The 24,105-nt window shown below is 44.9% G+C and overlaps 1 protein-coding gene across 4 annotated transcripts in view; it reads right to left on the reverse strand.

Annotated features, from left to right (window-relative positions):
- The window catches only part of LOC144485337 (NACHT, LRR and PYD domains-containing protein 3-like), a 74,183-nt gene that overhangs the window by 30,121 nt on the left and 19,957 nt on the right, over window positions 1-24,105 (reverse strand). For all 4 annotated transcript variants that reach the window (XM_078203536.1, XM_078203533.1, XM_078203534.1 and 1 more), the window contains 6 exons: window positions 22,748-22,913; window positions 19,090-19,185; window positions 15,345-15,511; window positions 12,440-12,611; window positions 12,288-12,353; window positions 1,120-2,905 (listed from right to left, as the gene is read on the reverse strand). In XM_078203536.1, the coding sequence (XP_078059662.1) occupies window positions 1,120-2,905; window positions 12,288-12,353; window positions 12,440-12,611; window positions 15,345-15,511; window positions 19,090-19,153 (2,255 nt within the window). In that variant the 5' untranslated portion in view covers window positions 19,154-19,185; window positions 22,748-22,913. The remainder of the gene's footprint in view (window positions 1-1,119; window positions 2,906-12,287; window positions 12,354-12,439; window positions 12,612-15,344; window positions 15,512-19,089; window positions 19,186-22,747; window positions 22,914-24,105) is intronic.

Below are 24,105 nucleotides of genomic sequence, written 5' to 3' on the forward strand. Positions count from 1 at the left end.
TAGGGGCATAGAGTACAAGAGCAAGGAGGCTGTGCTGAACCTGCAAAAGACATCAGTTAGATCTCAGTTCAGTGCGTCATACTTTAGGAAGGCTTAGAAAACATTGGAGAGAGCGCTGAACATGTTTAAAAGATTGGCTACAGGGATGTGAAACTTCAGACACGAGGATCGATAGGAGAGGTTGTTCACCTTGGAAGGAAGAAAGCTGAGAGGACATTTGATAGAAATGTTCAAAATAGTGATGGTGCTGGAGAGAACAGGTAGCAAATCGAAATGTTGCTGCTCGGACAAGGATCAACAACAAGATTTAAAGTGATTTGCAAAAGATGCAAATACAGTGTGAATAAAGCTATTTTTTTTAAACACAGCGAGTGATTCAGGTTTTATGAGGCTGCAGTCAGAACCATGGAACAGAAACAGCGTGGGCTGCTGTAACCTAAGGGAGGTTTCTTTTCATAACTGCACACTGTGAGGTTTAATACAAGACTGAACCTCCACTGCGACCCTGACTGATGTTACCAGTTATCACATGACTTATAAAAGGACACTGTCCCGATAAAACACACACCAACTATAATACATAACAGAGGCAGCGTGCAGGAAAATAATCCTGACAATAATTAGCCACAAACTGTCAGCTGTACCGAACACAAGAGAAACAAATTTCCTTCCAGCATCATACATAATCAGATGGTTTCTGTTGGGAGAGTGAAATATCCTTTTTTTAAATTTTGTAACGAGGCCTTTACACCTCTAATTATTTAAAATTTATCCCAATAATGCTTTTATTCACTCAAGGAACGTGATCATCGCTGGTTTTGCCAACATTTATTGCCGATGCCTATTTGCCCACGAGAATCTGCCTTCTTGAACCGCTGTAGTTTTATCAGAGAATTAAAAATTTATTACAGGTTCAGAAGGAGGCCAATCGGCCCATCATGTCTGCATCTGCTCTCAAATTAGCTTTATGACTTTGTGCCATTCTCCCGCGCTTTCTCCGTGACCATTGGACATTGCTTCCCTCTTGACTTCCTCAACTGAACATGTCTCTGTTTTATTTGGAACAAAGGAAATGGCTTCTCAGCAATGAAAATATCCGCTCTGAGACCAAACAGTTACCTCAATTCCTGACATTTGTGCAGAACGGGTCCCAGCCGCTGGAGCCCTTCACACTGAATGTAGCATTCCCATAGATCGAGGTGTTTTATTGTATCACAGAGTCCAATGACATGAGACAGGACCGCACAGTCAATCGGGGTCAGTCGCAATCTGCTAAATGAAAGTTTTTCCACAGATCCCACTGTGTTCCGAGCCAGTGCTTTATTCTGAGACTCAAACAGGTAGTGGAATGTGTTCAGGAGCTTCCTCTTCCCAGTTTCAGTCTGTGAGTCTCCAATCTGCCCTTCAACCTTCTCCTTCACCCAGTCAATCACTCGGCAGGTTGTTTGATGAAGAAATGGACCCAGAAACTCCACCAGGGGTCGAGCTGACTGTGGGGAGGAGAGACCAGCAACAAAACGGAGAAATATCTCAAATCGCCCATCTTCCTCGCTGTGGGCTTCACTGAGGAGTTTCCCGATCTCCCCGGGATCTGGAGTCAGGAATTGTGTGAGTGCAGCTGCAAACTCTTGGATGGTGAGGTGTGGGAATGTGTAAACCACACTCTGGGCAGAATCATCTCTCTCTAAAAGCTCCATCAGGAACCCAGACAGGAACTGGGAAGGTTGTAGATTGTACTTGATCAAATCTTCATTTCTAAACACAATCTTCTTCTCGGAGACTCCTGTGAAGGCCATCTCACCAAGCTTCAGTAACACATCACGGGGGTTTTCAATCTCTCGGCCATGGTTTTTCAGAATGTTGTAAATATAGTAGGAATATAGTTGGGTGATGGTCTTGGGAACTTGCTGCCGTTTCCTGTCTCTTTGTGTAAAGAAGGGACCCAGTGACAGACCCAGGATCCAGCAGTAGGAAGGGTTGTAACACATGGTGTACAGGATCTCGTTCTCCTCCACGTGTTTGAAAACAGCTGCTGCCACCGTCTGATCTTCAAAAAACTTGTTGAAATATTCCTTCCGTTCATCACCAACAAATCCCAGGATTTCAGCCCAGACGCTGATGTCAGCCTTTTCCAATAACTGTAATGCAGTGGGGCGGCTGGTCACTAACACTGAACATCCTGGGAGCAGCTTGTGCTGTATTAAACTGTACACAATGTCAGACACTTTACAGCGGAATTCAGGATCTGTGCACATGGACTGAGGTTCTGTATTTCTCCGATTGTCAGCAAAATCAATACTGTCCTTGAATTCATCCAAACCATCGAATATAAACAGCAATCCCTCTGGGTTCTTCCAGAGCTCTCCCAGAATATTCCCAAAGTAAGGATAGAAAAACAGTATCAGATTCCTCAGGTTTATTCTGCAGTTAATAGTGTTCAAATCCCGGAATTTAAAACTGAAAACAAATTGAAAGTGTGGGTATATTTTCCCAGTGGCCCAGTCATAAACAATCTTTTGCACCATTGTTGTTTTTCCAACTCCCGGGACTCCACTCACTGCTGCTGAACTCCCAGAACTGGATCTTGAATGGGATTGGTGGAATAATCTCCTAATTTTTTGCAGCAAACCTCCCGTCTGGGAAAAGCTGCTCTGGAACAATTGATCAGTTCGGATTTTTTCCAGTTTTTTCCGGAGATGTTTCTCTCTCCATTCTTCATGGTCTCGGCCTCTTGCCAGCAGTTCATGTTCGACAAGTGTCCGATCTCGAACAGTAGAAATAACCGTTAGCTCAGCGTATCGATCAACCAGCTGGAAAATCTTAACCTTCTCCTTTATGAGGATAGTGTTCACTCTCAGTGTTCCAGCTTGTACCCGGAGTGTCTCCTTGTGTTTCTGTTGTAGATCTTCAATCAGAACAGAGAGAAATGTTAGTTGCATTAAAACACTATCTTTGCTGAATTGTTAGACTTACTTTACAGTGTCAGTCAAGGTTTGTGCTGGAATTGAAATTAAGTTACTGGAAACCTCGCTTCACAAGCACCAATTTTCAATTAAAGTTTCAGATCGTGACTTAACTCTAATATTTCCATAACTTGTCCATTTTATAAAGGTGATGTTTTCACTCTGATGGTTAATGCTTTCCAACCTGCCCTTAATACAGACACCTCACTGGGAGTCTGCAAGGATCATGGTTACATGACAGACGATTTTCGGGTCCATTAGTCTGTGAACGAGTCGGTGTTCCCAATCTGCTGCAGAAATGGTAAATGGGATATTGGATATGAATGGGAGATGGAGAGATTGTAATTGTTCAGGAGTCTCACTGTGACTGCATCCCTCCTTCAACAGGTTCCCTTTCATACTGTGTGAGCATTGGAATACCAACAGTTTTGAACATGGAAAGTTCTCCTATTCTATCAGGCTGTTGCCTGGTCACCCATGTTACTGGGGAGCCGGTTGGCTCAGTTGGTCAGATTGTGGGCCATATTGCGTCAGCAGCACGGGGTCCGATCTCCGTTGCCTCTGGGGCAAATTCGGGACCTCACTCCTTGCCTTATCCGTGCCGGAGATCATTCAGCCGTGGTTCAAACCTGCCTTCAGACAGAGAACTCAAAGAATACCCACCCCTTTGTTTCAGCAGTTGTACATGTAGATACATTAACTGTGTTTTGATAACCATTCTGCCATGATGGCAACAAGAAAAAGAACAAGGAGCTACTTTACTAAGTGTAATATGAAACCAGGAAACATTCACAGTTCATTTGAACTGTTTAACAATAATTATAATTCATGGTTAATTATGTTTCTTGTTTCCTATCACCTCGTTTTGGGAAATGGAAAATGTATTTATCTTCGTTCTTACATTGGGTTTGAAGGAAACCCCTGAATTAAGGGATTATCCTTTCAGTAGAATAATGTGCTCTCTTTAAAGACCATTTGGAAACTAACCAATAATTTTGTATTAAGCCTAAATACTCCCTTTTCCTCAGAGACATTCTTCAGATTAATGTTCAATTGTGTGAACACCTGTAGTATCATCATTTTTATCAAAGGTTGTCTGACCTCTCAATCTGTTCTGTGATATGGTAAAGATTATTGGGGGCGATTCTCCCATCCCAACGCTCTAAATCTTTAGCACGGCGGGCCGGGACAATCGCTTGTGGGCCGATTTGTGGGATTCAAGCATGCATTCCCGACGCGCACGCATCTCCGAGTGCCGGATATCCAGCACGGTGGGGACCACGCTGAAAACCAGTGGGAACAGCAGGTACGAGATTTTAATCTATTTTAACCTTATTTTAAAGTTATTAGCGGGCCTGGGACTGAAGCCTCCGGACCCGCAAGCATCTCCCACTCCCGTCAGTGCAATTTCACTCCGGCACCGTTCAGATTCGCTCCCCAGTTTCAGGGAACTAACAGGAGGCCCCGCTGGAGTGAAGGGAGGGGTGCAATTGGGGCCCCTCAGGGGGTTGGGTGGCTTCAGGTTGTTCCCCCCTGGGTATGGGCACTGTGGCAGGGCCAGACTGTGCTCCCGGCACTGCCTAATGGGCAAAGTGCCCATGCCCATGGGGCACCTTGGCACTAAGAACCAGGCATGGGGCAGTGCCAAGGGGGCAGGGCCTAGGTGGCCTCCGTGGGCAGGGTGTCTGCTTTCTTTGGTGGTGGGGGGCATCTGCTGGGCGGGATTAGGGTGTCTGCCTCCCATTGGTGGGGGGTGGGGGGGGGGTAAGAGAGAGAGAGAGAGAGAGAGATCCGGAGAAGATCGCGGTGCTCCGGGACGGGAGAGGGTCGGGGCTGGCCTGGGAAGTTGGGGGGGGCCGTTAGGGGCGGTGGACCCAAGGGGCAGCACTACAGGGTCCCGTGGCTGGCCAGCAAACTGCAGGCTGACAGCTCGGGGCCACTGCGCATGCGCAGAGGTCAGGAACTGTCAGCCTCTGGTGTGAATAGACCCCACCCCCCAAACCTTTAATGAGATTCACGCTTGTGACCTCTGCATTGCACAGACTGTGGGAGATTAGAGTTTCAACTCCCACTGAAAAAACAATCGTCATTTATACCAGTTTCCCGCCAATTCAGCACATAGAACCTTTTTGGGAGAATTGCCCCCAATGTCCCTCATTTCTTTACCATTTTCCCTACAGTTCAAAATGGAACAAATCAGAGCCCCGGAAGTACAGGCCTCTCAGCCTGACCACTGTTATTGGGAAGATACTGGAAGGGATATTAAGAGCTATTCTTTATGAAACATTAGAAATTCACAATAAACTTCCACATTTAGCCCCAACGTGGGGAAAATCAGAGCTCGGGAACTGCAAGTCGACCAGCCAGACGTCCGTTACCAAGTGGACATTGCAAGGGATAATATAAAGTTTTCTTTATGATCACTGGGAAAGGGAAGAAACCATTATAAATTCACAGAAGAACTGAAGAAGTCCAACTTGCTGGAGTTTGAGGAAGTGAGTAGAATCATAAATGATGGAAATACGGTGGACATTGTCACCCTCGACTTTTAGAAAGCTGTTGATAGGTTTCCTCACCAAAGAATGTTGTTATATCAGTGGAAATGTGAAACTCTGCTTCAAGAATCGTCTTCAATATTGCAACTAAAACTTAGTGGACTAGATGTAGTTTGGCTTGAAGACATGTCACAAATGATCTGAACAGAAAATGTTGGATAAGATCAGCGTCCATGGAGACAGTAATTATCATTTTGATTCCATATGGCGCTCCCTCAGAACTCAGTCACATTGGACTCAAAATGTTAACTATCGTTCTTTCTCCAGGTACTGCCAAAACTAAGTCTATCACACTTTTTTATTGTTTTTACAGATTTCCACATCCATAGTTTTATTAAAAATGTTAGCCCGGGACTCTCTACTCCTCACAGTCTGATATTCAAGAGCTGAGCAAGGTTTAACATATGAACTCGGGGCTTGCAGCATTAACGTGATGTCTACAGTAAGTTTGCAGATGCCGACAATACAATGGTTTACATGGTAGAAGGCAGTGAGATAAAGAAAAGTTTAGATCTGTGATAGCAGTGGGCACACATTGTTCATAAGTTAATAACATATAGGAGCAGAAATTGGCCATTCGGCCTATCTAGTCTGCTTTGTCATTCGATCATGGCTGAAATGCTCCTTATCTCAATTTTCCAGCCTTCTCCCCATTACCAATTAAAAATATGTCTCACTCCTCCTTAAATTTACTCACTGCCCCAGCACCTCAGGGTCGCCAATTCCACAGATTCACAAAACAACGTATTAAGATAGATGTATCTCATACATAGTGGTCGAGCTAATATTGAACAGACGGATTCTTTGTGTGAAAGATATTGAGACACAGAGACAGAAAAAGATCTCAGTGCCAGCGTACACATATCACTGGAGGTCTGTGATCAATGTTGAGAATCTGTAGCTAAAGGTAACACGACATTGGGTTACATTCACAGAACCAATCGATATTAGATAAAGAAGCAGTAGCTATAGGAGAGTGAGAGCAGAGGACACCGGGACAGACATTCAATTGCCCTTAGGGGAGAGAGTGTGAGAAGAGAACACTGGGATACTGAGACAGACAACAGAACCTAGAGGAGAGCGGTAGAGGACGACACTGGCACAGACATTCAACAGCACCCAGAGAAGAGTGAGGGGGGAGAACACTGGAATACTGGGACAGTCAGCAGCACCTAAAGAAGAGGGAGAGAGTAGGACACTGGGACAGACAGTCAGCAGCACCTCGAGGAGAGTGCGCGAGGAAGACACTGGGTCACTGGGACAGACAGTCTGCAGCATCAAGAGAAGATTAAATATAGAGCAAAGAGTGCAGTGAGAAATTTGAACACTAGCTTGGAGTTTGGAGATGCTGTGTTGACATCAGGATTCAAAAATGGTGCGGGGCCAGGGGAAGCAGCCGATTGGGTAAGTATGATCGGGTAAGTTTTTATTGGTTTTATCACTTATGGTTTTTAAAGTCTTTATTTTGTGGTTTCTCGTTTGTCCCTGCCATTATGCAGGAACAAGGAACCGGGAAGAAGCGATGTAGAGTAATTGATATTATTTAATTTTTGATATCTTTCAAAAGGTAAAGGGCTAGGTCATGGCAGGAGATCTCAAAGCTGTGGTGTGCTCCTCGTGTTCCATGTAGGAAGCACACGTGTGCAGCAAGTGTCTCCAGCTGCTGGAAGCCCATGTTTTAGAGCTGGAGGTCGGCTGGGACACTATGGAGCATCCACAAGTATTGAGGATTACACTTATGGACAGGTGGTGACACCGCAAGGTAAGTCTCAACAGGCAGGAAGGGAATGGGTGACGACCAGGCAGATCAGGAGGACTAGGCAGGCAGTGCAGGAATCTCCTGTAGCCATTCCCCTACAAATCAGGTATACCGCTTTGGAAATGACCTCTCAGGGGAAAGCAGCAACAGACAAATCTGTTGCACCAGGGTTGGCCCTGCTGCATAGAGGAGGAGAAAAAAGTATGGGAATGCAATCGTTATCGGGGATTCAATTGTAAGAGAAATAGACAGGCCCTTCTGTGGTCACAGACAAAATTCCTGGATGATACGTTGCCTCCCACGTTCTAGAGTCAAACCTTTTTCATGGACAGTTAAAAAAAGACAGTAAGGGGAATAAGAAAAGTGATAGGCAGATAAATCAAGGGCCAAAATCAAACAGTGCCACAATGAACACACAGTGGGAATGGGACAATTGACAAAAAGACTTTGTGCTTTAACGCACAGAAAATTTGAAATAAAGTGGATGAATTAATCGTGCAAATAGATGCAAACAGGTGTGATGTCGTCGGGAATGACTGCAGGGTGACAAGCGATGGGACATCCAGTGGTGTTCACTATCTAGGAAGGAGAGTCAAAAAGGAAAAGATGATAGAGCTGGTTTGCTGGTTAAAGAGGAAATTGGGTAAATAATGAGGTTGGATATTAGCTCTGATGATGTGTAATCCGCATGGGTCGTGCTGAAAAGGCTCAGAGGTTGCAAAAGTTTAACGTGGAAAAGTGTGAGGTCATGCACTTTGGTCTCAAAAATAGGAAGGCGACTTAGTATTTAAATGGGGAGAGACTTCGGGGTGTTCCGGTGCTGAGGGATCTGAGTCACAGAAAACTAGCATGCAGGTACAGCAGAGAATAAAGAAAGTGAATGAAATAGAATATGAAGGTAAGGAAGTTGTTGCAATTATACAAGGCATTGGTGAGGCCGCACCTGGAGTATTATGCACAGTTTTGGTCCCCGTATTTGAGGAAAGATGTCGTGGCATTGGAGGCAGTTCAGAGGAGGTTCACGAGATTGATTCCAGTAATGAGGGGTTTGTTCTATGAAGAGAGATTTAAAATAGATTCAGCTATACTCTCTGGAATTTATAAGATTGAGGGGAGATCAAATTGGAGCTGTTCAAGATGATGAAAGGTATTGATAAAGTAGACATGGAGTGGATGCTTCCGCTGGTGGGGCATTCTAGGATGAGAAGTAATAGTCTTAGGATCAGGGGCAGCAAATTGAAAACAAAGTTGAGGAGAAACTCCTTCTCCCAAAGGGTTGTGAATCTGTGGAATTCGCTGCCCCAAAGTGCGGTGGATGCTGGGACAGTGAGTACATTTAAGGAGTTAGACAGATCTTTAATTGGTAAGGGAGTGAAGGATTATGGGAAGAAGGCATGAAAATGAGGATAAGGAGCATGATCGAACGTTAGAGCGTACTGGATGGGCAGAATGGCCTAACTCTGCTCCTATATCTTATGAACTTATGAAAACTTTAATGGGGATTGTAGATAGACCCACAAACTGTAGTGGTGAGGTTGGGGATGGTATTTAAAAGGAAATTAGTGATGTATGTGATAAAGGAACATCAGTAATTGTGGGTGATTTTAATCTGCATATAGACTGGCCAAGTGAAATCAGATACAATAACGTAGAGTAGGAGTTCCTGGAGTGTACACGGAATAGTTTTCTGGAACATTCTATTGGTAGTGGGGAAAGTGCTATAGTTCATTAATAGCACTTGAAAAGAGTGGCAGGATTGGACAGTCAGCATGGATATATGAAGTGGAAGTCTTGCTCGGGCAAATCTACTTGAATTTTTTCCAGGAAGCAACTAGCAGAGGTGACGAAGGTGAGTAAATGGTTGTGATTTATTTGGACTTTCAGAAGGCTTTTGACACGGTCCCAGGTAAGAGATGAGCCTGTAAAATTCAACACATTGATTTGGGAGCAGTGTATTGAGATGGACAGGAAATAAGCTGGCAGGGAGGAAACAGAGTAGCAATAACTGGGTCTTTTTCCAAATAGCAGACTGTGACTAGTGGGATACCGCACGGATCGGTGCTGGGACACCACTGAAAGGGTGAATGTCACACAAGCTGCTATGAAAAAAAAGTTCTTCTAAACGTTTTCACAGATAAGCACCAAAACCAGTAGTTTAAGGGGACTGTGATTGGTTTTAATCTCTGAATGATGTGAGCTTAATCAATAACTGAGTGGATTGAGGTAACTCCTAAAATGTGATTGGTATATGCTAATTACCTAGAATTGAATTTGAGGCTATAATTGCTTCTGTATTTAGGAATTCTGTATTCTGGCGAGTTACAGACTGTGACCCGTGACTTTCCAGAGTCTTCACTACATAGATGATTAAAACAGCTGTTTAAGAGAACTCTGTGACTTGGTCTAGTTACTTGAAAGATAAAGTTGTGATCAATTAAAAGGCTGATACCAATTACTACAACATCACTTATTCATGATATATATTAATGATTTCGATGAGGGAACTAAATGTAATATCTCCAAATGTGCAGACTACACAAAACTGGGCAGGTGGGTGAGCTGTGTGAAGGATGCAGAGATGCTTCCATGTCATATGGAGAAGCTGATTAAGTGGGGAAATGCAAGGTAGGTGTGGTATCATGTGGACAAATGTGAACTTAGCCACTTTGGTAGCAAAAACTGGAAGGCAGATTACTATCTGAATGGCTATAGATTAAGGGAGATGTGCAGCGAGACCCGGGTGTCATCGCACACCAGTCACTGAAGGTAAACATGCTGGTGCAGAAGGCAGTAAAAAGGCAAGTGGTGTGTTGGGCTTCATACCAAGAGGATTCGAGCACAGGAGCAGTGATGTCTTGTTGCAACTACAGGGACTCGGTGAGATTACACCTGGATATTACATGCAGTTTTGGACTCCTTATCTGAGGAAGGTTGTTCTTGCTATAAAGGGGGTGCAGAGAAGGTATACCAGGCTGATTCCTGGGAGTTCCCCACCCCCGCTGACCCGGCCCTGCCCCCGCCGACCTGGCACCGCCCCCGCCGGGGTGCAGAGAAGGTATACCAGGTTGATTCCTGGTATGAGGAAAGATTGAGTCAGTTAGGATTATATTCACTGGAGTTCGGAAGAATAAGGGAGGGATTTCGTAGCAACCTAAATTCTAATAGGACTAGACAGGATAGACGTAGGTAGTATGTACCCGATGGCGGGGATTTCCAGAATGAGGATCACAGTCTGAGGATACAGGGTGGACTATTTCGGACTGAAATGCAGAGAAATGCAAAGAGTCATGAGTCTATGAAATTGACTACTACAAAAAACCTTGAAGCTGAAACATTGTATGTTTTCAAGAAAGACTTATCTATACCTCCAGGAGCTAAAGGGATCAAACAATTTGCAGGGAAGATGGGATCAGGCTAATGAGTTGAATGTTCAACCATGATCATAATGAACGGTAAAGCAGGTTCGCAGGGCCGAATGGTCTACCCCTGCTCCTACTTTCTATGTTTCTATGACATGATTTTGCCTGCACACTTTCCTGCTCACATCACACCTGGAGAGTGTGCACATCTCTCTGCTCATCCACACTACCAAGTATCTTACCATTAGCCCAGTACTCTGTAATCCTGTTACTCCTTCCAAAGTGAATCACCTCACACTCAACATAGAGTGGAAAAGTCACAGACGAAAGCTACAAAAATGGTTAACAACTTTGCGAAGCTCAGCTACATGGTTTATTTACTTTGAAGAAGTACAGATACAAACTCTAATTGAAAGAGGTCTAATCAATATCGGAATGAGTGTAGAATCACTTCTGATCGATGATTCCAGTCATCAAATTGTGTGAGACCTGATAACACATGTTTGAACTATGTAAATGCAGGAATAGAGTGGATGTTCAGCGTTTCGTTATCTCCAGAGAACTATGAGCCTCTGTAAGATGTTTCGAGTAGCTGTGCTGACTCTAAAGAGGGAGCCAGACGAATCCTGTCTGGCACAGAGACTGCATCATGTGGAAGAGAAGTGCATATGAGGAACAATGGTTCAACGTGATCTGCACGATTGGAAACAATCAGCTGAGGGATTAGAGGGGAATATTAAACACAGCATTTTTCCATATCAACTCTGGGCATTTCTATTTTTGCTGCTACAAGAAGATTGTGCGGTCATTGTTAGTGGCAGGATTTGGACTGGGAGGCACCAGTGGAAGATGTCTTTCGCCATGATGCTTGAACCCTTGTTATCTTTGTTTGATGGACCTTCTGGGATTTTCCTGCTCAGTATTTTAGTTTGTGTTTGTTTAGAATGATTTCCATAGATCCATAGAATCCCATCAGTGCAGACGGAGCCCATTCAAGTCTGCACCAACTCTTCAATTCAGCATCTTACCAATGCCTCCGTATCCCTCCCTATCCCCGTAACCCCACACATTTACTATGGCCAATCCACCTAACCTGTGCATCTTCGGATTGAGAGAGAAAACCGGAGCGCCCAGAGGTGTTCCACATAGACACGGGGAGAACGTGTAAACTCCACACAGACATTCACCTGAGGCCGGGATTGAACCCAGGTCACTGGCACTCTGAGGCAGCAGTGCTAACCACTTTGCCACCGTGCTGCCCCAGTGTAGACAAGCCTTAACTTCTGGCTCAAGGCTCTACTCTTTATTGCCATCCAAGACCATTCATACATAAGGTTTGTATAAGATTCATAGTGTAGCAAGATTCTGTAAAGTGTATAAGACATCAGAAATAATAGAAATCAGCAGCTGATCAAGTGAAAAGATGCCATGGCAACGTATTAACAGAAGGCAAGAAAAATTCTATGAATTGCAATTTGAATCTCTGCATAGTTGAGGATCAATGACAAAACCCCAATCATGTTCAACCCTGTTACCCCAGCCTTTGACTTTCTGATTCTCAGGTTTTTGACAACCTCTTAAACAAAGGCTGTAATTAATCATTCTGATTCTCAGAAGTGAAATGGTTTACATTCTCCATTTCATCCCTTACCTTTCAGGTGTCTGGGCAATTCGGATAAACCTTGTGTAATGTTCATGTCATCGAATGCATCAGAACCTGTTTAAATAAATTCATGAAATCAAATCAGTAACACCGGCAGTGTTTAAATGGGAAATTAAAATCGCTGTGTGATTTTACCGTACCAAGCTCCTGTATTTCTTTCAGTATTTTATCCAGTTTTGGGACTCCGTGACGCATTCTCACAAAGGATTCCCACATCACCCTTCGAGCCCGAGATCCTTTTTCCATCACCAGATTGAGCAGAAGTTTGGAACTGTCCGCCCGGTTTCCCTTATCCACGAGCTCAGTGACTTTCTATGAAGAATAGTGATGAAGAATAATGAGACGCAGAGTGAAAGATAAACACTGAGAATGAGAAGGAAAGGATCTGCTCAGTGATGGGATTTCCCAGTTGCTTTCAGCTCAGAAATCCGTCACTGGGCCGGGTCCTGATCCATAATAAACATGGACTGAAAATTCACTTCACATCTCATTCCAGCCATTAACGATAAAGAAATTAGAATAAACTAAAGTAGAATCAAAAATATATTTCCAGGAGAGTGAGGAATCACTGAGAATCTGCAGTATTTTAATATAATTAGTTGTCTGTCCTTCAGAGTCCAACATGACATCTGGTTGGTTATTGATTGACAATATGATCCATTTTATTCTCTCAATTCCTGCTGCGTCACTGTGATTTACTCGGAAATCCTGAGGTGATGAGGCATTTTTTCCCCCAGGAAAAGGTCATACGTCTTTGGAACTCTCTTTCTGAAAAGGCCATGGACCAATTCTAAGATGGAGTTAAAAGGACTCTTGGTAAGCAAGGCGGGGTGATAGTTTATAAGGGATCGGCAAGATGCAGATTTGAGCTCACTATCAAATCGGCCACAATGTTGTTAAACAGCGGAGCGGAACAGCCGACTCCTGCTCTCGGTATGTAAATAAAACAGTGGCGAGTCAGAACTCAGGTGGCAAGGGCAGGATGATTCTGATTGTTACGTTAGTTAAATAGAAGAATGGAAAACCTGAAATGAAAATTGGCTGATGAATTAACATTTGACTAATCCAAACACTGACTGCTGATTTACGTCAGGAGAATGAAGCAATAATAATGCTGAAAAATCTAATCATTTAATCATTTCTACTCATTCACTCAAGTGTCAGAAACAGAATGTTATTTGTCAAATTATTTCTGTCATAAAAGCTCAGTAGGGAGGATTGATGAGTTAGATAGTTGAGAGATAAACACGTTGAAGAAGTGGCTGTGCAGAGTCAGAGCAATGGAGAATTTCAGACTGGAGTTTACAAAGGAAAGTTTCAAATTCATTAACTCATTGAATATAGAATATTGCTGCTGCCTCACAGCGCCAGGGACCCAGGTTCGATTCCCGGGTGGCACGGTAGCACAGTGGTTAGCACTGCTGCTGGGACCTGGGTTCGATTCCCGGGTGGCACGGTAGCACAGTGGTTAGCACTGCTGCTTCACTGCTGCAGGGACCCAGGTTCGATTCCCGGGTGGCACGGTAGCACAGTGGTTAGCACTGCTGCTTCACTGCTGCAGGGACCCGGGTTCGATTCCCGGGTGGCACGGTAGCACAGTGGTTAGCACTGCTGCTTCACTGCTGCAGGGACCTGGGTTCGATTCCCGGGTTGGGTCACTGTCTGTGTGGAGTTTGCACATTCTCCTCGTGTCTGCATGGGTTTCCTCCGGGTGCTCTGGTTTCCTCCCACAGTCCAAATATGTGCGAGTTAGGTTGATTGGCCATGCTAAAATTGTCCTTCGTGTCCTGAGGTGCGTACGTTAGGGGGATTAGCGGGATAATATGTCGGGATATGGGGGTAGGGCCTGGATGGGATTGTGGTCGGTGCAGACTCGATGGGCCAGATGGCCTCTTTCTGCACTGTAGCGTCTCTATGATTCTATGATTACGGCCTGGGTCACTGTCTGGATGCAGTTTTCACTTCCTCCTTAGATCTGCGTGGGTTTCCATCGGGTGCTCCGGTTTCCTCCCACAGTCCAAAGATGTGCGGGTTAGGTTGATTGGCCATGTTAAAATTGACCCTCGTGTCAGGGGGATTAGCAAAGTAAACGTATAGGGTTACGGGAATAGTGCCTGGGTGGCATTGTGGTCGGTACAGACTCGATAGGCCGAATAGCCTCCTCCTGTATTGTAGGGATTCTGTAACTCATTCTATGAATCTAGACCGTTTGGAGACTTGGGTGGAGAAATGGCAGATGGAGTTTATTCCGGACAAATGTGAGGTAATTCATTTTGGAAGATCCAGCAGGTAGGAATTATATAGCAAATGGTAGAATCCTTAGGAGTATTGAGAGGGAGAGAGATCTGGGCGTTCATGTCCACCAATCACTGAAAGTGGCAACGTAGTCAAGAAGGCAAACGGCATGCTTGTCTTCATCAGTCAGAGCATTGAGTTTAGAAATTGACAGGTCATGCTGCAGCTGTACAGAACCTTAGTTAGGCCTCATTTAGAATATTGTGTACAATTCTGATCACCACACTACCAGAAGGATGTTTTGGAGAGGGTAGAGAAGAGGTTTACCAGGATGTTGCCTGGTCTGGAGGGTATTAGCTCTGAACCCGGTTTGCTCTCATTGGAACGACAGAGGTTGAGAAGCGACCTGATCGAAGTTTACAAGATTATGAGTGGCATGGACAGAGTGCATAGTCAGATGCTCTTTCCTCAGGTGGAAAAGTCAAGTACTAGGGGACATAGTTTTAAGGTGTGTGGGGAAATGTTCAGAGGAGATGTGCGAGGGAAGTTTTTTTTTAAACGCAGAGGGTGGTGAATGTCTGGTATGTGCTGCCCAGGGGGTGGGGCGGTGATGGAAGCAGGTACGAAAGCGGCATTTAAAGGGCATCTGGATGAAAACATGAACAGGATGGGAATGGAAGGATACGGACTCTGTAAGTGCATATGGTTTTAGTTTAGGCAGGCATCATGGTCTGCGCAGGCTTGGAGGGCCGAAGGGTCTATTCCTGTGCTGTACTGTTTTTTGTTCTATCCTGGGTCCCTCCCTCTTACCCCATGCTCTTGTCCAGTGAAAATCCTCTCGTATGTTAACGTTAAGCTGACTCCATCCACTCCTCCTTCCATCGCCTGTTCTAGTCTGTCCCGGTAGAATTTTGTCAATTTGAACAGTTGGTAATCATCACACTTTGTCAGGAACTGAGGAATTGTGGAGTTTGGATCTGTAAACACAAATGGAGAAAAATAAACACATTTCTGTCAATGAATTCCTATTCATGTTGTTACACTTCCCTTTACAGAGAGCAACTAAAGCCTCCTGTGAGCCACATTATCAAACATCTTCTGGGAACACAGAAACATTCAGTGAAAGCATATTTGACCTGACAACAATCATCTTTGCCCCAAATCCATACCCACCCTTGGTTAACAAGAGTCCATCAATTTCAAATATAAAATCAACATTTTTTAAATTGCTCACTGGGTGTGAGGGTTCCAGGCAAGGCTCGAAATTGTTGTGTATCCTTAATTGTTTTTGGAAAGCTGGTGAGACACCGTCTTGAACTGCTGCAATTTACATGCTGTCTATATACACAGTACTGCTGGGAAGGGAATATCAAGACTTCTATACAGGAAAAGTGAAGCAGCAGCAATATTGTTCCAAGTAAGAATGGTGTGTGGATTAAAGGGCAACTTCCAGATGATGGTATCCCAATATATCTGCTGCCCTTGTTCTTCTAGGGTGGCAGAGGTCTCGGGCTTGGAAAGTGTTGTTGAAGGAGCCTTGGCGAGGGGATGAAATGCACCCTGTAAATGATGCATATTGCTATCACTTGCATCGGTGGCAAAGAGAATGAGGTGATGGATGGGTGGTGTCAATCAATTGAGTCACTTTATCCTGGTGATGTTGAGCTTCGAGTGTTCATGGAGCCACAGTAAACAAATTGCAAATTTTCCAGTTGTGCCTTGTACATTGTAGACTTTGGTGAGACAGGAGATGACTTACTCTCCAAAGAATGCTCCACATCTGACTGCTCCTATATTGTCATGATGTGGAGATGCCGGCGTTGGACTGGGGTAAACACAGTAAGAAGTTTAACAACACCAGGTTAAAGTCCAACAGGTTTATTTGGTAGCAAAAGCCACACAAGCTTTCGAGGCTCTGAGCCCCTTCTTCAGGTGAGTGGGAATTCTGTTCACAAACAGAACTTATAAGACACAGACTCAATTTACATGAATAATGGTTGGAATGCGAATACTTACAACTAATCCAGTCTTTAAGAAACAAAACAATGGGAGTGGAGAGAGCATCAAGACAGGCTAAAAAGATGTGTATTGTCTCCAGACAAGACAGCCAGTGAAACTCTGCAGGTCCACGCAACTGTGGGAGTTACAAATAGTGTGACATAAATTCTGATTCTAGGATCGCATGATAAAGACTCAGGAGGAAAAAAGCAGAAATATTTATGTGAAATAGTGTGACATAAACCCAATATCCCGGTTGAGGCCGTCCTTGTGTGTGCGGAACCTGGCTATCAGTTTCTGCTCCGCGACTCTGCGCTGTCGTGTGTCGCGAAGGCCGCCTTGGAGAACGCTTACCCGAATATCAGAGGCCGAATGCCCGTGACCGCTGAAGTGCTCCCCAACAGGAAGAGAACAGTCTTGCCTGGTGATTGTCGAGCGGTGTTCATTCATCCGTTGTCGCAGCGTCTGCATAGTTTCCCCAATGTACCATGCCTCGGGACATCCTTTCTTGCAGACTGGATTAGTTGTAAGTATTCGCATTCCAACCATTATTCATGTAAATTGAGTCTGTGTCTTATAAGTTCTGTTTGTGAACAGAATTCCCACTCACCTGAAGAAGGGGCTCAGAGCCTCGAAAGCTTGTGTGGCTTTTGCTACCAAATAAACCTGTTGGACTTTAACCTGGTGTTGTTAAACTTCTTACTGCTCCTATATTTACATGGCTAATCCAGTTCAGTTTCAAGTCAAAGTCACGGTGACCAACCCTGAGGTAAGGAAATACCTCTGGCATTGGAATGGGCAGGGGAGCGGCTACCAAACCTGTAATTGCTGGGGCAGGTTGCTTCTTGATGGGTCAGAGCCAGAAAGGCTGTGCCTGTGCGAATACACACAGCGCATGTGCAGAATTGGAAACACAAAATTACAGGACAAAGAGCATCCTGGCAGGAGACAACCCAGAGATACAGGACTCAAAAATAGGACAGTGCAGAAAATCTGGATGTTTGATTACCCTGGTCAAAAACAATCTCCAGATCTTGATGAGTATACGGCTTGTAGGAAGGGACTAAAGAAGGAAATTAGGAGAGCCAGAAGGGGTCACGAGAAGGCCTTGGCAGGTAGGATTAAGGAAAACCCTAAGGCGTTCTATAAATATGTGAAGAGTAAAACGATGAGACGTGAAGGAATAGGGCCGATAAAAGGTGAAGGCGGGAAAGTCTGTACGGAACCAGTAGAAATGGCAGAGGTGCTGAATGAGTATTTTGCCTCGGTTTTCACAGAGGAGAAGGACCTGGGTGGATGTACTGCGGGCGTGCGGTGGACTGAAATGATTGAGTATGTGGACTTTAACAAAGAGGTTGTGCTGGAATCTTTGAATGGCATCAAGATAGATAAGTCGCCGGGTCCGGATGGGATGTACCCCAGGTTACTGTGGGAGGCGAGGGAAGAGATTGCAGAGCCTCTGGCAATGATCTTTGCATTGTCGATGGAGACGGGAGAGGTGCCGGAGGATTTGAGTATTGCGGATGTGGTTCCTATTTTCAAGAAGGGGACGAGAGATAGCCCAGGAAATTACCGACCGGTGAGTCTAACCTCAGTGGTTGGTAAGCTGATGGAGAAGATCCTGAGGGACAAGACTTATGAGCATTTAGAGAGGTTTAGTATGCTCAAGAATACTCAGCATGGCTTTGTCAAAGGCAGATCATTCCTTCCGAGCCTGGTGGAGTTCTTCAAAAATGTGACTAAACACATTGACGAAGGGAAAGTGGTAGATGTGGTTTATATGGATTTTAGCAAGGCGTTCGATAAGGTCCCCCATGCAAGCCTTCTAGAAAAAGAGAGAGGGTACGGGATCCAAGGGGCTGCTGCCCTGTGGATCCAAAACTGGCTTGCCCAAAGGAAGAAGTCTCACAACACCAGGTTAAAGTCCAACAGGTATGTTTGGTAGCAAATACCATAAGCTTTCGGAGCGCTGCTCCTTTGTCAGACGGAGTGGAAATGTGCTCTGAAACAGTGCACAGAGTGCACTCACACCCCCTACACACCCCCTCAGTCTCTCACTCCCCCACACCCCTCCACTCAGTGCCTCACTCCCACCTTCCCCACCCCACCAATCAATGCCTCACTCCCACTCACTGGTCAGTCTATTCGCAGCGAATGTTGGGGAGATCCAGTCCCACTGCAGTTTGCCCCACCCAGAGATGCCTTTGCTTCTTTCTCACACAAGCCTTCAGCACGCTGTTCACTGTGCCACCAATCGTGGTTTGTTTCTCCCAATCACAGTCAATAGTGGACAAATCAGCAGCAATGGGAGAGAGAAATTACCTCTGATTGGAGAATCAGCTCCAAGCAGAATCCTGAATTGAAACTCAGCTTCTTAACAACAATTTGGAAACTTTCTCTGGAACCACGTAGAGGAGCTTTGTGAGTCACACGCAGCCCCCTCGGGCCGAACCTTGGATAAACCTGCTCTAGATGGCCACTCTCTCCCACTTTCCACTCAGTCCCTGTTTGAGCTGCAGACAGGATAGAAATTATATTTGTATTTTTGTGATCCTACCTGTGTCCATTCTCATTTTTGATGAAGCTGTTGGATATTCTCCCCTGTTTGAACCTTCAGCCATGATATTGACAGGCCTTGCCTGATTCTGAGACTCTGTAATGAGGATAACATCAATGTCAGGATCAGGTGTAAATATTAAAATCAGAAGCAGGGCGTTGAGATCTTTACTAATACGCAAGATATATTTCAGAATATTACAGTCTCATATATGTTACCGTGATATTAGTAACAGTTGTTTCACAAAGTACCAGTTGCCATCATCACGTCCGTTGAAAAATCCTTTTCCCTTTCAATCCTCTGCCCCGTTTCCACTTTTCTCTCCAAAGTTATTGAAAATGTTGTTACCTCCCAAATCCATGACATTTTTGCAGGGGCACCTTGCAGCCAAGTTTGCACCCTGCCGCTGCTGTTGAAATCACAAATACTATCCTATCCGACTCTGACAAAAGTCAATGCAGTATCTTCATTCACCCGACTGCAGCCTTTAGCATCCTTGACCATGTTATCTTTCTCCAACTCCTGCCTCTTGTCGTGCAGCTGAGTGGAAATGCATCAAAGGCCCCTGGTTCAATTCTTATGTTACTTTCCATCCAGAGAATCAGTGACATTGCTTTCTCTTGCCACTCCCACATCATTATCTCCATCATTGGCCCTCTTCTATTCCTCATCAACATGCTGCCCCTCGGTAACCTGGCAGCAGGTTCAACATGCAAGCTGCTGATATCCAGCTCCACATTCTCACTGCTCTGAAACTCTGCTTCCTGAATCCTGACTAACTCACACCACGTCCCAGTTCATTCACCTGTGTTCACCAACTCTCACTGTCTCACAGCCTGACAACAGCTCAATTTTAAAATGCTCAAACTAGCTTTTCAATCTCTCCATGGCCCCTCTCTTCCTATTCATGCAGCCTACAGCAGCCCCAGAAGCCAGCAACATCTCTACCGTGCCCAATCTGACAAGTTGTGTATCTTGAGGATAATTTGTCCACAATCCAGGCCAAGTCCTGAACTCCAGAATTCCCTCCCGAAGCCTCTCGGCTGCTTTACTTTTCCCCCTTCTCAGATTCACCTTAAAATGATTAACAATCTGACAAAAATTAGTCACCTGCCCAGCGACCCCTTCGAATGTTTTATGTATTTGTTTTCCCACTGAATTTTTCTCTTGTTGGAGTGTTTTGGGATGTTTTGCCACGTTAAAGGTGCTCCATATTCTCCACTCGTGTGGGTGTGTCAGTGTCTGTGTCCCTATACCTGTATCCCTAATCAAAGTAAGAAGTTTAACAACACCAGGTTAAAGTCCAACACCAGGTTAAAGCTTGTGTGGCTTTTGCTACCAAGTAAACCTGTTGGACTTTAACCTGGTGTTGTTAAACTTCTTACTGTGTTTACCCCAGTCCAACGCCGGCATCTCCACATCATCCCTAATCAAACTCAGCTGATGTCCCCTCCTTTCTCCAATATGGAAATGGAAAAGTGATTCAGACATTTAATTTCTTCAAATTAGAATTGGAAGTTAATCAACAGCAATAATTTACAACCAAGGTTTAAAACCAGCAATGTAAAATGCAGTTACCCGTTTCACTCTTAATCTCATGCAACAACTCAGATTTCCAGTGTGTCTGACTTTGTGAAAACAATATCCCAAAGCACAAATTCATTCCCCCTTATGGGTCTCTTCAATTTAACACTAAATTTACAATATCCTTCTAGCGAGGCTCTGTAATACACATCTGGTCATCTGAACAGATCCGGATTTATTCCTCATCCACCCCAATGACCCGGCCTCGCCCACACCGAGCCAGCATCAGTTATTGGGTGAAGCCACACTGACTTTCAAGAGGACCCCAGAAATTTATCAGTGCCTCGAAATGGCTGCAATGCAAAAGATATCCAGAAGACCAATGGTGGTGCGCCACAACTCTCTCTCCTTTCTGATTAACATATCTCATCGCCTCTGTCTATCTCCAGAATCTGCCTCACACGGACTGATCCCCTCGCCTGGCCCCCCACCCAGCTGCTTTCTCTCCACCGGTTGGTGTCCACACCTCTGTCTCTGGTACTGAGATCAGTCAGATCGTTACCCTGGCAACACAGGAAATCGCTCAGCAAAAATAACTGAAAACGGAAATAACAAAACCACCATCACACACCCTGTTGGAGAGCAATCAAAGTAAAGGAGACAAAATGGTTACCCGGCACACAAAATGGACTCTGGAAAAAGACATTAAGAGGCACTGACTTTGGGCACAGACATTACATAAAGAGTTAAAACCTTTAGTGTTTAAATTACTGCAGGAAACAGGTCAGACCTTGAGGCACCTTAAACTCGAGATAAAAGCAGACCCAGAACAATGAGTTTGATGACGAGATCAGCCACTGATGAGGGACATAAATGTATAAATGTATATAACAAGATCAGCCATTGATAGAAGACATAACTGCATATAGAACATAGAAAGCCACAGCACAAACAGGCCCTTCGGCCCACAAGTTGCGCCGATCATATCCCTACCTCTAGGCCTATCTATAGCCCTCAATCCCATTAAATCCCATGTACTCATCCAGAAGTCTCTTAAAAGACCCCAACGAGTTTGCCTCCACCACCACCGACGTCAGCCGATTCCACTCACCCACCACCCTCTGAGTGAAAAACTTACCCCTGACATCTCCTCTGTACCTACCCCCCAGCACCTTAAACCTGTGTCCTCTCGTAGCAACCATCTCAGCCCTTGGAAATAGCCTCTGAGAGTCTACCCTATCCAGACCTCTCAACATCTTGTAAACCTCTATCAGGTCACCTCTCATCCTTCGTCTCTCCAGGGAGAAGAGACCAAGCTCCCTCAACCTATCCTCATAAGGGATGCCCCCCAATCCAGGCAACATCCTTGTAAATCTCCTCTGCACCCTTTCAATGGCTTCAACATCTTTCCTGTAATGAGGTGACCAGAACTGCGCGCAGTACTCCAAGTGGGGTCTAACCAGGGTCCTATAAAGCTGCAGCATTATCTCCCGACTCCTAAACTCAATCCCTCGATTAATGAAGGCTAGTACGCCTTCATTAATCGGTTATACATAGAGTAGATATATGTATCTACTCTATGTATAACCATGTGTTAACTGTCGATGTCCGTACCCGTCTACTCAACTTGTAACGATGTGCTAACGGCTAATGTCCACACTGTCTATTATCTAACAATGTATAAAAGATGCTCAACTACCATTGTGTAGTTGAGAAGGTGAGTGCCTGTACTGTGGAGTGCCAGCGCTTCTCCCAAAGCTTTGTCTGAATAAAACTGTTTGTTGAACCTCCAAGTCTGACTCCAAAGTGGCGAATTTCCCATCACACACCCTCAGTTCAGTTCAGAGGAAGATTAACCCAGAACAGTCAACCAGTTCTGTTTAACAATGAAACTACAATTCCAATATTGCGTGTTTTACGGACCAAAACGTGACGCTGTCGGGGGCTTGTGAAATTCAGGCGCGGTGTTTCACGAGACACAAACTGCTCCAACTCCATGGTACATCACACAGCCTTACACTGGATAATTGTGCTTGGTGCTCACACACTCCATATCTCACTCAGCATTTCCAACCTCACCTTATCATCTTTTTGTACTTGCTACAGGACCAGAGTAAATGGAACTTCCTCTTACCTTCCTCTCCAGAAAATATATGGAAGCTGTTTGAATGTGAAGGGTTCTCTCTGGCTGGCGCTCTCACAATACTGTGCTGGTTCACCTCTTATAGTTCTTCAGGACACAATCCCTGCTGAATTGCAACTGTGGATTTTCACAATTAATCCAGCGCTCCCCCGGAGATCTGAATATGCCAAAAGAGAAAGAGAGTCAAATAGAGCCAGTGTGAATCAAAATGACAATTTAGCCACATACCCGACATCAAAAGATGCTGAAGGGGAAGCAGGAGTGTTGGAAATGTTTCAATTACAATATTATCATTCGATATATTAACCAAGTTCACAAACTATCTGATCTCACTGACTCCATCCTCCCCGGGTTACACACTGTCTGATCTCACTGACTCCATCCTCCCCGGGTTACACACTGTCTGATCTCACTGACTCCATCCTACCCGGGTTACACACTGTCTGATCTCACTGACTCCATCCTCCCCGGGTTACACACTGTCTGATCTCACTGACTCCATCCTCCCCGGGTTACACACTGTCTGATCTCACTGACTCCATCCTCCCCGGGTTACACACTGTCTGATCTCACTGACTCCATCCTCCCCGGGTTACACACCGTCTGATCTCACTGACTCCATCCTCCCCGGGTTACACACTGTCTGATCTCACTGACTCCATCCTCCCCGGGTTACACACTGTCTGATCTCACTGACTCCATCCTCCCCGGGATTAAACTAGAAAGGGTGCAGAAAAGATTTACAAGGATGCTGCCGGGACTTGATGGATTGAGTTATAAGGAGAAGCTGAATAGACTGGGACTTTTTTCTCTGGAGCGTAGGAGGCTGAAGGGTGACCTTATAGAGGTCTATAAAATAATGAGGGGAATAGACAAGGTAGATAGTCAATATCTTTTCCCAAGGGTAGGGGAGTCGAAAACTAGAGGGCATAGGTTGAAGGTGAGAGGGGAGAGATACAAAAGTGTCCAGAGGGGCAATTTTTTCACAGAGGTGGTGTGTGTCTGGAACAAGCTGCCAGAGGTCGTGGTGGAAGCGGGTACAATTTTATCTTTTAAAAAGCATTTAGATAGTTACATGGGAACAATGGGTGTAGAGGGACATGGGCCAAATGCGGGCAATTGGGATTAGCTTAGGAGTTTAAAACAAAAAGGACGGCATGGACAAGTTGGGCCGAAGGGCCTGTTTCCATGCTGTAAACCTCTATGACTATGGGAATAGATAAGATAGAAGCAGGGAAGTTGGTTCCACCGGTAGGTGAAACTAGAACTAGGGGGCATGGCCTGAAAATAAGGGGTGCAGATTTAGGACTGAGTTGAGGAGGAACTTCTTCACACAAAGCGTTGTGAAT

This window comes from Mustelus asterias, unplaced genomic scaffold (assembly GCF_964213995.1).
Source record: "Mustelus asterias unplaced genomic scaffold, sMusAst1.hap1.1 HAP1_SCAFFOLD_185, whole genome shotgun sequence".
Taxonomy (NCBI): domain Eukaryota; kingdom Metazoa; phylum Chordata; class Chondrichthyes; order Carcharhiniformes; family Triakidae; genus Mustelus; species Mustelus asterias.